Source organism: Artemia sp. Qi Xiang Cuo, chromosome 6, assembly GCF_049724085.1.
Source record: "Artemia sp. Qi Xiang Cuo chromosome 6, ASM4972408v1, whole genome shotgun sequence".
Taxonomy (NCBI): Eukaryota; Metazoa; Arthropoda; class Branchiopoda; order Anostraca; family Artemiidae; genus Artemia; species Artemia sp. Qi Xiang Cuo.
Window position 1 is genome coordinate 84,844,370 of NC_142799.1, and position 18,082 is coordinate 84,862,451.

Genomic DNA, 18,082 nt, shown 5'->3' on the forward strand with positions numbered 1-18,082 from the left:
CTATAAATAAAAGTTCAAATAGGGATAAAATCCTTTTAATAGACAGTGATGTAATAGAAATTCACAAAAATACCAGATATTTCGGTCACATATACAGTGACCGTCATCAGTAGTAAAAACTGATGAAACGTCATCAGTTTTTACTACTGATGACGGTCACTGTATATGTGACCGAAATATCTGGTATTTTTGTGAATTTCTATTACATCACTGTCTATTAAAAGGATTTTATCCCTATTTGAACTTTTATTTATCGTCATGGAAAGGCAGTGTGGTCTCCGAAATTATCTACGTCATATTTAGAGTTTTTGCTATGATAGAGAACTTCGTAATGAAATTCAGAGGTGAAATTTTTACTACTACTTGGACTATTTGTTTTTTTTAATCTAAAAAACCAGAGGTTACAGTGGTAAAAAAAAAATTAGGCTTAAAAGCAATCAAAGAAATGCTTTTGAACAGTTTCATGGGTGAATGGTATATGAACGTACGGATATCTGCAAAATCTTTGGACAAGGGCACAATGTTGAATAAATTAGTTTGAAAACAATAAATAGAAAGCTTTTGAATAACATCCTAAGTCATAATATAATTCATAACATCGACACGTCAGTTCGTCGATAGTCACAATCGCTGCCCGTCAGAACATCGACAGTCATAACATCAACACTTCATAACATCTAAGAAATTTTTTAGATGTTCTGACGTGTCGATGTTAAGACTTTCGACGTTCTGACGGTTAGTTATTCTGACGAATTTTCGCAATGTAAAAAATTTATAAGTTTATATAATAGTAATAAGTATATAATAGTTTAGAAACTAATTTCGGCTATATATTTTCACATTAGGAGGGTGGGGGTAAAATATAGCATATATTAAATAAGTAACATAACCTAACCTAGGTACCTTTTCCCCCCTAAATCCCAAAAAACTAAATTTTTAAAATTTCACATGTTATGAAAAAATTTCAGATATCATGACATGCCGATGTTATGACTGTCGACGTTGTAACGGTTAGTGGTTCTAACGGATTTTCATTATGAAAAAATTTTTAAAGGTTATGTCGTTTTGGTGTTATGACTGTCGACGTTCTGACGGGGGTGATTTAGACTGTTGATGAACTGACGTGTCGATGTTATGACTGTCAATGTTGTGACGGATAGTGGTTCTGACGGATAGTCTGTCGATGTTATGACGGATTTCGTCGATGTCCTGACGTTAGTGCTTCTGACGGTTAGGCTAGATGTTATGACGCCTTCCCTTTAGAAATTTCAACAGGGTGTTCAGCGCGGGAATGTTTTCTCTGAATTTTGTGATGTTTAACTTCGGCTTCATATAAACAAAACCGAAGAAGCATTTGTTAATAGTGTAGGAATGTGTGAGCATTGTTGGGAACGCCAAAGCGTAGTATATAGATTCACATAAAGTCAAGTAGAATTAATTAAAAAACACTATTTCCAAAAATAAGTTTTTCAAAAAAAAGTAAAGAACTCCATTAAACCAAAAATGAACAAATACACAATCAAATAATCTACCACGCATACAACTACCACAAATCAGTATCAATAAATAAAGGAAACACAAAACAAACAGAAATTAAAATAAACAACAGAGTCAAGGTCAAAACGAGCAGAAATTAATATGAGTAGGGTTCAAAAACCCTAAGCTTTCTAAAATTCAGAATATAGCTTGTACTTTACTGAAAAAAAAAATTTAAGTGAATTTATGGAAAAAATGTCAGTGAATTGTCAGTTTAATATACATATGCTGATATTTATTCCCTAAAATCTTAATTTATTTTTTATTTCTTAAAGTTACAAAAATGAAAACATTTAAAAAAAAATTTCAGTAGCGCACAAACTAAATTCAGGCTTTTGGAAAGCATAGGGTTTTAGAGCCCTACTTATATTACTTTCTGCTTGTTTTGAGTTTGACTATTTTATTCATTTTAATTTCTGTTTGTTTTGGGTTTCATTTATTTATTGATACTTATTTGTGGTATTTGTATGCTTCGTAGATTAATGATTCTATTTTATTCATTTTTTGGTTTAATGGAGTTCTTTATTTTTTTTTGAAAAAACTTATTCTGTGGAAATTTCTTTTTAATTAATTTCTGTTCGTTTTATATTGACATAGTCTTTTTCAGGGAAAAGACTGAGGCTCTTCAAATGTTAAACAACCATCCCTTCCATACAAACCATAAATATTCCCTGGAAACAACTTACGACCCTAGCCTCTAATCTCTGGGGATTGTTTCAACCCTAAAACTCTTAATAAATTATATTTAGAATACTTTGAATAGAATAGCTATCTCAAGATTTCTACTAGATGCATTTCGGGACAATACGACGTGTGTGTGTGTGTTGGTAGTTGCCCTTCGGTAACTTTGACTCTTTAAAAGAGCACTAGAGTGTCTGATTATAGATCTAATGAACCCTCTCCAAAGTTTATATGATCATGGTTTCTATAAAAATCTTATATGCCCCCAGGGCCTAACTTACAACCCTTGCCCTGACGGTTGGGGGGAAGTATTATCTTCAAACACATAATTTTCAGACCATTCAAGTACGTTGAACAAAATGGCTATCTCTAAATTTTGACTGGAAGTGTTTGGGGAAATGATGGGTGTAGGGGTAGGGGGTATTTACCCTCTGATCACTTTGGAATAATAAAAAAGGCACTAGTCCTCTCAATTTCCAATCGAGTGATCCCTTTTTGTAGCTTCTACAACAAAATTCTCAATAAGAACCTTATATATCCCAAGGGCAAAACTTACGACCCTTGTCCTAAGGGTTATATGGAGAGGGTTGTCATCCTCAAAGTCATAATTTCCAGAAGTTTCAACTATGTTGAACAAAAGGCCATATCAAAATGTTGATTGGAAATGTATGCGGAATTATTGGCAGGGGGGGGGGTGATTCTCTTTCCGATTGGTTCCGACTATAAAACGGCAATAACCCTCTAAATTTCCAATCGAATGACCCCTTTTTGAAGTTATACGACAACGCTCTCTATAAATACCTTATATACCCTCAGGGCTTAACTTGCAGCCTTAGCCCTGACGCCTGTGGGGGAGGGTCATAATCAAAGACATAATTTCCAGACTCTTTAACTATGTTCAACAGAACACCTATATCAAAATGATGATTTGAAGCGTTTGGGCAAATGATTGGCGTGGGGGGGGGGTGGGGGCATTCGCTCTTCGATCGCTTTTGAATATTAATAAGTGTACTAGCTCTGTCAAGTCCCAATCGAAAGAGCCCTTTTTGAAGCTTCTACGACAACGCTTTCTATAAAAACATTATATGCCCCCATCGCATAACTCAAAACGTTTGCACTGGGGGCTGTGGGGGGGGGGTGTCATCCTCAAAAACATAATTTCTACACCTTTCAACTACATAGAACAAAATGGCTGTCTACAAATTTTGATTGAATGTGTTCGGGCAAATGATGGGCGTGAGAGGGGTTTTAGTTGCCCTCCAATCAATTTCGACTATTAAAAAGTAAACTAGCCCTTTCAATTTCCATTCAAATGAGCCCTTTTGAAGTTTCTACGACCACACTTTCTGTAAAAACCTTATATGCCCCGAGTGCAAAGCTTACAACCCTTGCCTTAAGGGTTGTAGAGGGTTTTCATCTTCAAAGATCTAATTTCAAGAACTTTAAACCACGTTGAACAAAATTGCTATCTCAAATTTTGATTGAATGTGTTTGGGGAAATAGTGGGCGTGAGAAGGAGATTAGTTTCCCTTCAATCACTTTCAACTTTACAAATGACCCTGAGGGCTGTAGAAGGGGAGGGGTGTCATCCTCAAAGACTAATTTCAAGAACTTTCAACAACATTGAACAAAATGGCTATCTCAAAATTTTGATTGAGCGTGTTTGGGGAAATGGTGGACGTGAGAGGGGGTGGTATGCTCTAGAATCACTTTCGACTTTAAAAAGGGCACAAACCCATTGAAATTCTAGTTTAATGAGTCCTTTTTGAAGTTTCAACGACAACGCTATCTATAAAAACCCTAAGGTCAAATGGGATAAATTACAACCCTTGCCCTGAGGGGTGTGGGGGATTTTTCATCCTCGAAGACATAATTTCCAGAACTTTTTACTATTTTGAAAAAACGCCCATCTTAAAATTTTGATTGGATGTGTTTGGGGAAATGGTGAGCGTGAGAGGGGGGCTAGTTGCCCTCCAATCACTTTTGACTATTAAAAAGGACACTAGCCCTCTCAATTTCCATATATATATATATATATATATATATATATATATATATATATAAATATAAATATATATATATATATATATATATATATATAAATTAAATTATATATATATATATTTTTTATATTAAAATATTATAATTATTATATATATATATTTATATAAATATATATAATAAAATTTTATATATATTTTTTAAAATATAAAAAGTTTCGAAATTATGTTTTCGAGGATCAAAAATCCCCCAAACCCCTCAGGGCAAGGGCTGCAATTTATCCCATGGGACCTTAGGGTTTTTATAGATAGCGTTGTCGTTGAAACTTCAAAAAGGACTCATTAAACTAGAATTTGAATGGGTTTGTGCCCTTTTTAAAGTCGAAAGTGATTCTAGAGCAAACCACCCCCTCTCACGTCCACCATTTCCCCAAACACGTTCAATCAAAATTTTGAGATAGCCATTTTTTTAAACGTTGTTGAAAGTTCTTGAAATTAGGTCTTTGAGGATGACACCCCTCCCCTCCTACAGCCCTCAGGGTCATTTGTAAAATTTGAAAGTGATTGAAGGGAAACTAATCTCCTTCTCACGCCCACTATTTCCCCAAACACATTCAATCAAAATTTGAGATAGCCATTTTGTTCAACGTAGTTTAAAGTTCTTGAAATTAGATCTTTGAAGATGAAAACCCTCTACAACCCTTAAGGCAAGGGTTGTAAGCTTTGCACTCGGGGCATATAAGGTTTTTACAGAAAGTGTGGTCGTAGAAACTTCAAAAGGGCTCATTTGAATGGAAATTGAAAGGGCTAGTTTACTTTTTAATAGTCGAAATTGATTGGAGGGCAACTAAAACCCCTCTCACGCCCATTATTTGCCCGAACACATTCAATCAAAATTTGTAGACAGCCATTTTGTTCTATGTAGTTGAAAGGTGTAGAAATTATGGCTTTGAGGATAACACCCCTCCCCACACAGCCCCCAGTGCAAACGTTTTGAGTTATGCGATGGGGGCATATAATTTTTTTATAGAAGGCGTTGTTGTAGAAGCTTCAAAAAGGGCTCGTTCGATTGGGACTTGACAGAGCTAGTACACTTATTAATATTCAAAAGCGATCGAATAGTGAATGCCCCACCCCCACGCCAATCATTTGCCCAAACACTTCAAATCATCATTTTGATATAGGTGTTCTGTTGAACATAGTTAAAGAGTCTGGAAATTATGTCTTTGATTATGACCCTCCCCCACAAGCGTCAGGGCTAAGGCTGCAAGTTAAGCCCTGAGGGTATATAAGGTATTTATAAAGAGCGTTGTCGTAAAACTTCAAAAAAGGGTCATTCGATTGGAAATTTAGAGGGTTATTGCCGTTTTATAGTCAGAACCAATCGGAAAGAAAATCACCCCCCCCCCCGCCAATAATTCCGCATACATTTCCAATCAACATTTTGATATGGCCTTTTGTTCAACATAGTTGAAACTTCTGGAAATTATGTCTTTGAGGATGACAACCCTCTCCCAATAACCCTTAGGACAAGGGTCGTAAGTTTTACCCTTGGGATATATAAGGTTCTTATTGAGAGTTTTGTTGTAGAAGCTACAAAAAGGGATCACTCGATTGGAAATTGAGAGGACTAGTGCCTTTTTATTATTCCAAAGTGATCAGAGGGTAAATACCCCTTATCCCTACACCCATCATTTCCCCAAACACTTCCAGTCAAAATTTTGAGATAGCCATTTTGTTCAACGTACTTGAATGGTCTGAAAATTATGTGTTTGAAGATAATACTTCCCCCCAACCCTCAGGGCAAGGGCTGTAAGTTAGGCCCTGGGGGCATATAAGATTTTTATAGAAACCATGATCATATAAACTTTGGAGAGGGTTCATTAGATCTATAATCAGACACTCTAGTGCTCTTTTAAAGAGTCAAAGTTACCGAAGGGCAACTACCAACACACACACACACGTCGTATTGTCTCGAAATGCATCTAGTAGAAATCTTGAGATAGCTATTCTATTCAAAGTATTCTAAATATAATTTATTAAGAGTTTTAGGGTTGAAACAATCCCCAGAGATTAGAGGCAAGGGTCGTAAGTTATTTCCAGTGAATATTTATGGTTTGTATGGAAGGGATGGTTGTTTAATATTTGAAGAGCTTCAGTCTTTTCCCTGAAAAAGACTATGTCAATATAAAACGAAAAGAAATTAATTAAAAAGAAATTTCCACAGAATAAGTTTTTTCAAAAAAAAATAAAGAACTCCATTAAACCAAAAAATGAATAAAATAGAATCATTAATCTACGAAGCATACAAATACCACAAATAAGTATCAATAAATAAATGAAACCCAAAACAAACAGAAATTAAAATGAATAAAATAGTCAAACTCAAAACAAGCAGAAAGTAATATAAGTAGGGCTCTAAAACCCTATGCTTTCCAAAAGCCTGAATTTAATTTGTACGCTACTGAAATTTTTTTTTCAATGTTTTCATTGTTGTAACTTTAAGAAATAAAAAATAAATTAAGATTTTAGGGAATAAATATCAGCATATGTATATTAAACTGACAATTCACTAACATTTTTTTCCATAAATTCACTTAAATTTTTTTTTCAGTAAAGTACAAGCTATCTTCTGAATTTTAGAAAGCTTAGGGTTTTTGAACCCTACTCATATTAATTTCTGCTCGTTTTGAGCTTGACTCAGTTGTTTATTTTAATTTATGTTAGAGAGAGATAGAGAGAGAGAGAGAGAGAGAGAGAGAGAGAGAGAGAGAGAGATAGAGATAGAGAGTTAGAGAGAGAGATAGAGAGAGAGAGAGAGAGAGAGAGAGAGAGAGATAAATAGAGATAGAGAGAGGGGGGGGAGAGAGAAAGAGAGAGAGAGATGGGGTTAGTTGCCCTCAAATCATTTTTGATAATTAAAAAGGACACTAGTCCTTCCAATTTCATTCCGAATGAGTCCTTTTTGAAGTTTCTTTGACAATGCTTTATATGCAAACCTTACATGCATTCATGGCATAACTTACAACGACAACACTGAGGGCTGTGGGGGAATTGTCATCCTTAAAGACATAATTTGTGGACTTTTCAACTAAGCTGAACAAAACGGCGATTTCAAAGTTTTATTGGATGTGTTTGGAGAAATGATGGGCTTGGAAGGGCTGTTTGTTTTCCTCCAATCACTTTTGACTATTGAAAGGGCACAAGCCCTTTCAATTTTCAATTGAATGAGCCCTTTTCGAAGATTCTGTGACAGCGCTCTGCTTAAAAACCTTATATGCCCCCAGGGTATGTCTTATAACCCTTACCCTAAGGGATGTGGGGGGCTTATCATCCTCAAAAATATCATCCTTATAATATCCAGAACGTTTAACTACGTTGAAAAAATTGTCTTTTCAAAATTTGGATTGGGTGTGCTTGGAGAAACGGTGGGCGTTATAGGGGGGTTAGTTGCCCTCCAGTCAGTTCGACTTGCCTTGTAAAAAGGGCTTTAGCTCTTTCAATTTCCAATTGAATGAGCTCTTTTTGAAGTTTTTACGAAAACATTTTCTATAAAAAAAGACCTTATATGCTCCCAGGGCATAACTTACAACCATTGTCTTGAAGGCTGTGGGAGGGGGTCGACATCCTCAAAGACCTAATTTCCATAACTTTCAACTACGTTGAACAAAGTGGCTATCTCAACATTTTGATTGGATGTGTTTTGGGAAATGGTGGGCGTAAGAGGGGGTCGCCCTCCAATCACTTCCGACTACTAAAAAAGGCACTCGCCTTTTCAATTTCCAATCAAATGAGCCATTTTTTCAGTTTCTACCAAAACACTTTTTATATAAACCTGATATGCCCATAGGGCATAACTTACATAACTTACAGAAGCTTTCAGAACTTTCAACTACGTTGAACAAAATGGCTATCTAAAAATTTTGATTGGATGTGATTGGGGAAACAGTGGGTGGGGAAAGGTTGTTAGTTGCCTTCCATTCACTTTCGGCTGTTAAAAAGTGCACTAGCCATTCTAATTTCCAATCGAATGAGCCCTTCTCGAAGTTTTTTAGGATTATTCCTTCGATATTAAGTGCTCTGGTCTAAAGGAAAAGAAAATAATAATAATACATTGTGCCAACGTCGTTCTGCATTTAGGCAGTGCTATTGCGCTGCCTAAGATAAGCTCAGACATTAAATTAAACTGACCATTCTGCCAAAATGGGTTGTGAAAGAACCAAATTTTCAAATACATCCACTTCATGAAGGAACCCTTAGACTTGTTACATGTAACCTAAATAACCTCGTGGTATTCGTTGACGTGTTTCCACAAGATACTCGTGCTTTTTACAAGGATACTAAAGCTAAGTGATGCTTCTATTTGACTATAAATCATGTTGGTTTTCTTAGCAGAGCAGAAAGATTTTGTTTTAAATAAAAATAACCTGTATATATACGAGTATGTTTACTATAGCCTACAATGCTATTATACCCGACACAGCTTGTAAACAGATCTTCAACCTCTTAGAACTTGTGCACACAACGTAAAAAGTTCTGTTTTCCAATTTGAACTTTGCGCACCACGCATGTTTTGCATTTTCAATAAAAGTTTGTCATAACACCTCGTATAAAACTAATGGGAGTGCCACATACCTCGTATGGGCTATTTATGTAATTTTAAATTGTTAACGGTAACTAAAATTTATGTCTACAAATAAAGGATTTTTTCTGAGTCATGTAGATTTTTTGGTATTTTTATCTAAAAACTCGTACCAACAAATCAGTTTCTATTGTCTCCTGAACAATTTGATCTTAAGATTATACGAGGTGTATACACAGAAGCTGTGACATGCCATATACGCTTGTTTAAGTTTTTATCCGCATTTTTCAGAAACGTCGCACCACAAGTAAACCACTTCCCTTTATATTTAGTGTAGAAAACACCACAAACAAACCACATCAGTTATCTAGATACAATGCCGTAAAGCACCCTTTTTGCCATGCCGTCGGAATCTAAATCTACCTTCCTACTTTTGATATTGTTTGACTTTATTTCGTATATACATTTGCCTCGTGTCTCTTTATTTTCATTTTTAGAGTTTTGTTCTTTAATTTATGCTCTTTTTTAATTTTCGTATTTCAAATGTTAGCTTCATGGGTGGGCTGGCTGCCCTCAATTCACTTTTAAATTTTAAAAACGGCTCTAAAACTTTCAATCTCCAATCGAACGAACCCCCTTCCAAAGTTTCTACAACCCGCTTTGCCATAAAAAGTGGCCAGGGAAAAATACAATACATTCAAGGTTTATAACTCTTAACTTTGGCAGCTGCCTCTGGTGTAATAAGTTGATACGTGGATATTTGAGATTTTTGTAACACATCACACCCTAGTATTTAATTTTCTTTTTTAAGGTACTGCTGCTTGTGCTTGTGCCCTCAGTGCCTCTCTAGATGCCCTCTCTGAGGGAGAGATAACTGACTCATTAAGGAATGTTTTTGGAAACTGGTTTGAGGGTCGTCCACCAGATGTGCTTGCACTTGGAATAACAATGGTGCTTACTTTCATTATGGCAGCTGGCGCCAAGAAATCGATGGTTTTCACACATGTCTTAAACGCAATCAGTTTAACAACTTTAGTATTTATTGTTGGGGCTGGTTTATTTTTCATTGACAGTAACAATTGGGAAAATCACGGAGGTTTCATTCCAAATGGCTGGAGTGGGGTAAGTTTTATTTATAAAAAGAAATTATATGCAGCGATATTTTTGTGTCGATCTAGTTTCTTATTTCTATGACTTTGTCTCTCAACCAGCGTCCTCAATAAATTTTGAATTAAAAAGGCCCCTTTTGTTCCACAAAGAAGATTGGCATAGGCTAATCGACCATTTGCCTGTAAACTGTGTGGAGAAATATGGAATATTTATGATATTTCTTTTGCATGTTTTTTTATCATTGGTCTGAATTTTTCTAACACCTAAGTAAGTATGTAAAGTTGTAAAAGTACTAAAGAGAAGCGCCAAATTAAACAGAATTTTCAACGAAAAATCAAGTCGAACTTAAAAAACAAGGCAAATAGGAGTAAGGCTAACTCCCCCTAACCCTTCGAATAGTCAAAGCGCAATTTGGACGCACAAAGTGTGTTTTGGAACAAAAACTGGTAGTACATAGAGACTATTAATTTAACTTCTCGCTTACCCATGCATAACTCCATGCAGGCAAAGTCTCACAGGGGTTTATAGTGAAAAAAAAAATATTTTTCTCTGGATGGGATACAAAAACCTCTTAGCCCCTTTACCCTCCCCATAGAACCTAATTTAAAATTCTCACACCTCGTCCTTCCCTCTTCCTCTATTCAACATTACCTAAAACTCTCAACCCCATCCCCCAAACCATTCCCAAGATATTGCAGATGTAGCATAACTGTGAACTAGGTACACCTAGTGTCTTTCGATTTATTTCTTCCGCCCTCTCCAAATCAAAAGTGAAGTTTGAGAACCTCCTCTCCAATACTCCCTCCAAGTTTAAACTCCATTACTTAAGCTATTCCCAAGATGCTGTAAATGATTCGGAAAACCAGACGCGCATAGTTTCTTTTGATTTCACTGGGCAAATCAAAAGAAATTACACTTGATAAATTATTTTGATTTATAAGTCTTAGGATTCATTTACTCCTCTATAACAGTATTTCTTTTCCTTATGTTATAAGTTTTTTCAGTTCTCGTTAATTCGAGTTTCATTTATTCACTGATAGCTTTTTCCATCCGTTTTAAATCTTTTGCTCCCAGAGTATACTGTTAGATAGCTTGGGGAATCTTAGCATTGTAATCGATCCATAAGAACTTTCAAATCAGGAGCAAATAAGTTTTAGCCCATTTCCGAACCCCTAGCACCCTATTCTACCTCCCAACAAAATATCCAATTATTTTGTCCAGAATAATTTTTGAGTTTTTAGCTGAATTTTCGGACACCCAGGATCAAATATACATTCCTTTTTCATTATAAAACCCGTATGTAAATAGTTGGGAACTTGCAGAATTTTCAGGCCTTTCACCAGGGGCTGTGGGGTCATGCCATTACCAGAGATATATTTGTTGAGTCTTTTGACTACTATAATAAAATTTTTATCGGAATTTTATGGTGAACCAGGCACCAAAAATTGGTTTTGACAGCAATATGTACTTTAAGAGAACCAGCTTTTTATGCTGCCTCCAGATATGTAAAATTCGCGAACTTCAGGTTACCCTTCAAGAGTGACGAACTTGAGACAATTTGAATAATTTAAAAAAAAGGAAAAAGGCATTCTTAAAAAGGCAAGTGATATTGATGAAAATTTATTCATCAAATTTAGCATATTAGAGAACCGCATTTTAAGGATTTGATATCTGGTCCTATTGTATTCCCTTATGATATATGATTAACATTTTGAGCCACCCATTATTTCACAATATTTGACAATATCAATATCATGATTCCAAGGGCACCAGAACCCCCTGAGCCCCTGGAAAATTATGCGAGCTATCAATTCGAAAGAGACAAATTTCATAGTGGGAAAAGAGGAGGGGCAATTTTGGTCATGGGAGTCCAATTAATGAAACTTTCAGGGATTATTTTCATGGTAAAAAATACCATCAACATTTATCTGTCGAAAAAGGGAGGGGTAAGGAGCCTTATTTAAGGGATTTCAAGCTTCTATCTACAAAATAAAGGATTTTTTTTATTTTTCTTTTTTTGAGAAGGAAGATTATGCAGGCGTGTCTACTTGGTTGTTTATGGTAGTTTTTTCCCAAGAATGATTGTATCGAACCATCTTTTGGCCTTTTCCAGTAGCCAAAACAACTGTGCTGTAATCATGTGGTACAAAACCACAGTTTCACCCCAGATAGGTCGATGTTGCTATCAATTAAAAATTCTGCGATGGCCTATCGATCTAGGCCCGAACAAAAAACTGCATATTGAGTTCCTTCGTTTCAGAGGCATGAACGCAGGTGGCACATTCTTCCCTGAAGGTTCGCATAGTTCCTGTTAAATGAACGATTATTCAACTAAGTTGGAAGCTTTATTCAACAAAGTTGATATACTGGATTTTTGATAATATTATGTACATATACGTGTAATTGCAGAGGGTATGGCTTACTCCCCCAAAAAATCTACCCCTGCAGAAAATTTTCCCACAAAATCCGCCCCGCGCAAAATTTCCCCAGAATATTCCCCTCTGAAAAACTCTCCACCGAAAATTCTCTCCTGGGGAATTCCCTCCGCCTGTTCTCCCTGGAAAATTCTCCCCAAATGTAAAGTTGAGTAGCCAAAGGGATATTGAGACGAATAAAAATAGCGGATAAAAAAGTATAATTGTATATCAGCTATTATAGACGAGGGGTGGCGGGCCAATGTGTATGAAACAGATGCTAGGTGCCTAAAAGAGCACATTTTGATGTTCAAATTTTCTAAATTTCCATGATCCTTCAGATAAATATAGAAAGGGACAGAGAGGGTAGGAATTAATCTGTCATCTCCCTTCATTTAGACTTAGCCTGAATAAGAGTACTACGGGGTGATACCTTCATTCTTATTGCAAAAAACTGTTTTTGTTGTTTATTTTAAAGCTTCATTTAAGTAAAATAATTTTTTTTATATTTCGTACAATTTATACCATAATATGTAAGTGCACATCAGGCACTATGAAGAAAGGATGGTGACTTGTTTTGTAGGTGGGGGAAGGAAATTGCCTCAAAGAGTGGATTTTAATGCTAAAACGTCCTAACTCTAATCGAGCCTTCGGATAACTACAGAACTAGTTCTGGGAAAAAGAAGAGATTAAAAATTTATATTTAGTCCCTCTTGATTTCCAGGAATATTTTTGGTCTACGCCTTTATTACGGAAGTAAAGAGTCACATTAAACACTGAAACAAGCAGAATTTATCCCGTGGGGGGGAAAAGGCTGCAAACTTCTCATCCCCTTTCCCCTTGTGGTCTTAGAAACTTCGTAGGATTTGCATTCGACTGGAAAATGAGAGTTCCATTGCCTTTTTTTAAAAGTCCAAAGTGACAGGAGAACAATCAGTGCCTGTTCTAGAACCTTTTATTCATATCTAGTCCTATAATAATAATAATAATAATATATTGAAAACCCGTCGTATACAATAAATGTACAATGACAGAGCATACAAAAATGCGAAAAGAGGAAACAAAAGAAAATATACTAAAAAATAACAACAAAAGAGACAACTTCTCAAATAGTATACAAAATGGTACGAAAGAGGAAACAGAAACATAACATACTCAAAGATTACAACAGAAATAACAACTTTTTCGAACATAGCAACAAGGACAACAACTTCTGAAAGGAGAAAAAACAAGAACAAAAAGAGAAACAAGAGGGAAAATTAAACAAGCAAACTTGCCCACTCGTGCTTTAGAATTGCTGGTTTTGTTTTTTTGCCAGCTAATAAGTGTCTCAACAGATAGATTTGGGTCCGCTAGGTTGTAGCGCCGAATCAGAAAACTATTTTTTGTCCAAGGTGGCAATTTTAGTAGGTACTTGGCAAAACGGAAAAATAAAGATAAGGATTTTAGACTTTTCACGGTTTGCCAATAATTTCCAGAAAGGGGTCACATTTAATATAAGTGGTAGCGTTGTAAATACTTGCCAATAGTGGACGGTTAAATCTCAGAGTGGATTTAACGATCAAAGCATAGGAGCTGGAAATGTGTCATTCAAGATGTGAGATCAGAGGGAGCGGGTATGCTGCAATGAGGTACCTATTGGCAGCCCCAGATATAATATTAGATCCACTGGTTTTACTGAGCAATTACCTAGTGTGATATTAGTAGGAGGTCATTCTTCCAATTCTAAAGCAAGACTTCTGACTTTTGGGAGTTAAATCTCAGACCGACCTTCTCGTAATTGGACTGCAGACATGAAAATATTTCTGAAAGGCGGTTAAGCGTTCGGCTGAGATTCAGCGTGTCATCAGAATAGCATACTAGGGAGATGTCAATGGAACTGAGAATGCATGATGAAGAATAGCTGTCTTGAGGCTCAATAATGTTGTTGTTGAAGAAGTTAGGGTATAAACTGCCCACTGATGGGCACCTTTACGGACTGGTATCAAAGTTGACCGAGGGGCTGGTGAAAGACCTTTATTGGGAGGGAGCTTGAGTTGCACGCAAAGTCGTGAACAAAGATAACGGAAAGCCAGAATGATATTTCAGTTCGCTCCTCTTTTAGCTGAGTTTAGCAACATAAGTCCATGCATCAATGAATCAAACGCTCTCTGCATGTCTAAGCCCCCGATTGCTAGGCTTTCTCCTGATTTGTGTGCATCCAGGAGTGCATATGCAACGACATAAAGCACTTCAGAACAACCAATACCGCGTTGGAAACTGAATTGTCTTGGTGGACTGCAACACAGTTTCTCAAACTCATCTACGCATAAAAGTTCAAATAACTTGCAAAGAAAACTAGCAATCAAGATTAAACGGAAAGAGGAGCATTGCATGGTAACTTTTCGTTTTTTAGGAACTGGCGTAAGATCTCCAATTGAGAAAGTGGTTGGGACAATACCCTAAATGAGGATAATCTGCATCAGGAGAGTTACATGACTAATGAGAGCGGGCCCACTACTTTTTAGATGGTTTTTGCTGATCCCGTCAATCCCGAAAGATTGTTTAGGTTTTAGGTGAGAGATGGCCTTGCATACAGCACCCTGTGTTACTACATAATCACCCTGAGGACAACTATCTAAGAAGTCGTCCAACTCAGCTTCATATCTTTCGTTGAGGGCTGGGTCAGGATTGTATTCCTATTGTATTCCTTTATGACATTTGATTAACATTTCGAGCCTCCCATTTTTTTCATAATATTTGACAATATCAATATCTTGATTTCGAGGACACCAGAACCCCCTGAGCCCCTGGGAAATTATGCGAGCTATCAATTCGTAAGAGACATATTTTATAGTGGAAAAAAGGGAGGGGCAATTCTGGTCTTGGGAGTCCAGTGCATGAAACTTTCAGGGATTATTTTCATGGTAAAAAATACCATCACCATTTATCTGTGGAAAAGGGAGGGGTGAGGTGCCCGGAAATCACCCACAAAAACTTTTTTCCTGGTCATCTTGAAACTTACAGCCCTGATTCCTAGGGGCAAAGGGGACTACTGTACAGAAAAAATTGAAAGGATTATTCTTTTGAAATTGGTCCCTCTGCTAACATATGGTGCTCACAAAGCACGGAATTCTTCTGATTGGCCTGAAACTTATATGGAATGTTAGGCTAAGCTGACCCCAATGGAGAAGGGAAAAAAAAGTATTGCTTTCACTCAAGCAGCCCAAAAAAGGGCAAGAGAAGTGTCAAAAAATGTTTCCCATCTACTTCAAATGGAAGGTTCTATTTAGAAACTTAGGAGTGGGATCGTTCGATTGATAAGAAAATTAAATTTTTTTTAAAGGCTGAAAGCTACTTGAGGGCAACTAGTATTCCTTTAGGTTCCTTTTTCTCCATTCTGGCTCTCCTCTAACTCATATAATATCGAATCAGATTTTTAGATATCTTTTTTTTTTAACTTCGACATAATAATTTATTTTTAACCCACATCATAGACAAAAATTACACTTTTCATTTCATACATGAAAACACTGCATAATATATGAAATACATAACACTTAAAAGTTTGCAAGAACAAAGTAAATAAAGGAAAAAAGACATTCAAGGCACAAAAACACGAGAGAATGGAACTATTTGTGAAAAAAGAAGGACAAGACGGTGGAACGGACCAAGATTTAATGGAGCATTTTGCCATAAACAAGAACTTAATATATGAAATGATTGAATAATACCTGTTACTGAATGCAATGAAATCAGATTACTATTACGAAAAGATCGGGAAAGATAAAGCAGAAGTTTAGTATGCCGGTAATAGTCAATCTTAACCCGTTCTAAATCACTTTTATAAAGAATACTGCTAACACCAGCATAAAAAAGTACGGAATGGTCTCAAAAGCTGAATAGCCTATCTCCGTGATTGCCACCTGTGGGGAGCTTGCCCCACAGGTGGGGCATCGTAATATTTTGGTGGGTCACCTGGAGGACCTGAACACTTTGATTTGACTACAATCTAGAGCCTTAATTTTGATTAAATAAAAAAAACAAGTTTTTTTAACTGAAAGTAAGGAGCGACATTAAAACTTAAAACGAACAGAAATTATCCCGTATATGAAAGGGGCAGTCCTTTCCTCAACGCCTCGCTCTTTAGGCTAAAGCTTTTTATTGTTTTAAAAAATAAAGTTGTGAGACAGAGTCAAACTTTAGCGTAAAGAGCGAGGCGTTAAGGAGGGGACCTTCATAGAAATGTCCCTCAATGAAACATCCTCAATGGTAATATCCTCCTCCTTAACCCTCTTCTCTGACCCCCCCCCCCCCCGAACCAGAAGAAAATCCCTCCTGAAAACGTCTGTATACTTTCCAATAAGCAATACTTTGTGTAAACAATGGGCAAAGTTAATAACTTGCAGCCCTTCCCCCCGGGAACTGTGGGGGATTAAGTCATCCTCAGAGACATATTTATTAGATTTTCGACTATGCTGAACAAAATGGCTATCTCAAAATTTTGATTGGGTGATATCGAGAAAAATGAGCGTGGAAGGGGGCCAAGTTTCCCTCCAATTTTTTGTCACCTAAAAAGGGTAATAGAACCTTTAATTTCCGTGCAAACGAACCTTCACACGATATTCTAGGACTACTGGATCGATACGATCATACTCTTGCAAACAATTACAAAATTCCACATTTTTGCAGATAGGAGCTTGAAACTTTAATAATTGCATTCCTCGCAGACACTCTTTGAGACTTAAAAAATTCTGCAAGGAATGTAATTATTTAAATCAGGAGCCAGGTGACATAGCTCTCAAACTAATTCAATGCAGACACTCTTTGAGTGAATGAGTGAAGGAGTTCTGGTTTGAGTGAATGAATTTTTTTTCTTTTATTTCTCAGTTATTTGCTAGTTTCCGTTGATGGCGGTTCAATTTTGAATTTCTTTGCAAATCACGGATATTTGTGAATGACTCAGTTTTACTGTTGTTATGTATTTGGTTTTATTTCTTACAATTTTTTGGCTTTTATTGATTTTTATTCATCTATTAATTTTTTGATTTTTTTCATTGTTTTTTTTTAAATTAAAATCAACTTTCCGGTTTTTAATTCTTGGTTTGTTCTTCAGCACTCGCATTGATAATATTTTTTTGGTTTCGTGCTGAAGAATATAGACGTTTGTCCCTTCGAAATATTCGCTTTGTTGTGTTTTTTTTTCAGTATTTTCATTTGGCCTTAAAACCCTATTTTTGCTCGTTTTTTTCTTTATGTTATATGAGGCCAATCAGATTTAAGAAATTATCTTAATTGTCGTATTCTTCGAGCGACCCTCGAAGAGTAAGAAAAAATAAAACAGACAAAAAACAAAACAATAAATCTGTAGTAAGGCCAACATGAATCCAACCGTCCTAGGGAAAATTATGTATTGGTCCTACCCGATGCCAACACAACTCTTACCGTCCAAGGAAAAATTATGTCCTGGTCCTATCCGATGCCAATACAAATCTGACTGTCCTAGGGAAAATAGCGTCCTGGTCCTAGGCGACGCCAACACAAATCTGACCGTCCTAGGGAAAATTACGTCCTGGTCCTACTCTATACCAACACAAATCCCTTCGTCCTAGGGAAAATTACGTCCCGGTCCTACCCGATGCCAACACAAACCTGACCGTCCTAGGGAAAATTACATCCCGGTTTTACCCATTGCCAACACAAATCCTACCATCCTAGGGAAAATTACGACCTGATCCACCCCTTGCCGACACAAATTAGACCGTCATAGAGAAAATTAT

The 18,082-nt window shown here is 36.4% G+C and overlaps 1 protein-coding gene across 1 annotated transcript in view; it reads left to right on the forward strand.

Moving 5' to 3' along the window:
• Positions 1–18,082, forward strand: part of LOC148951691 (putative cationic amino acid transporter) — a gene marked incomplete at its 3' end in the record, with an annotated part of 330,385 nt that overhangs the window by 233,408 nt on the left and 78,895 nt on the right. The window contains exon 5 of the mRNA XM_089091193.1: positions 9,611–9,921. Coding sequence (XP_088947319.1) covers positions 9,611–9,921 — 311 coding nt within the window. The remainder of the gene's footprint in view (positions 1–9,610; positions 9,922–18,082) is intronic.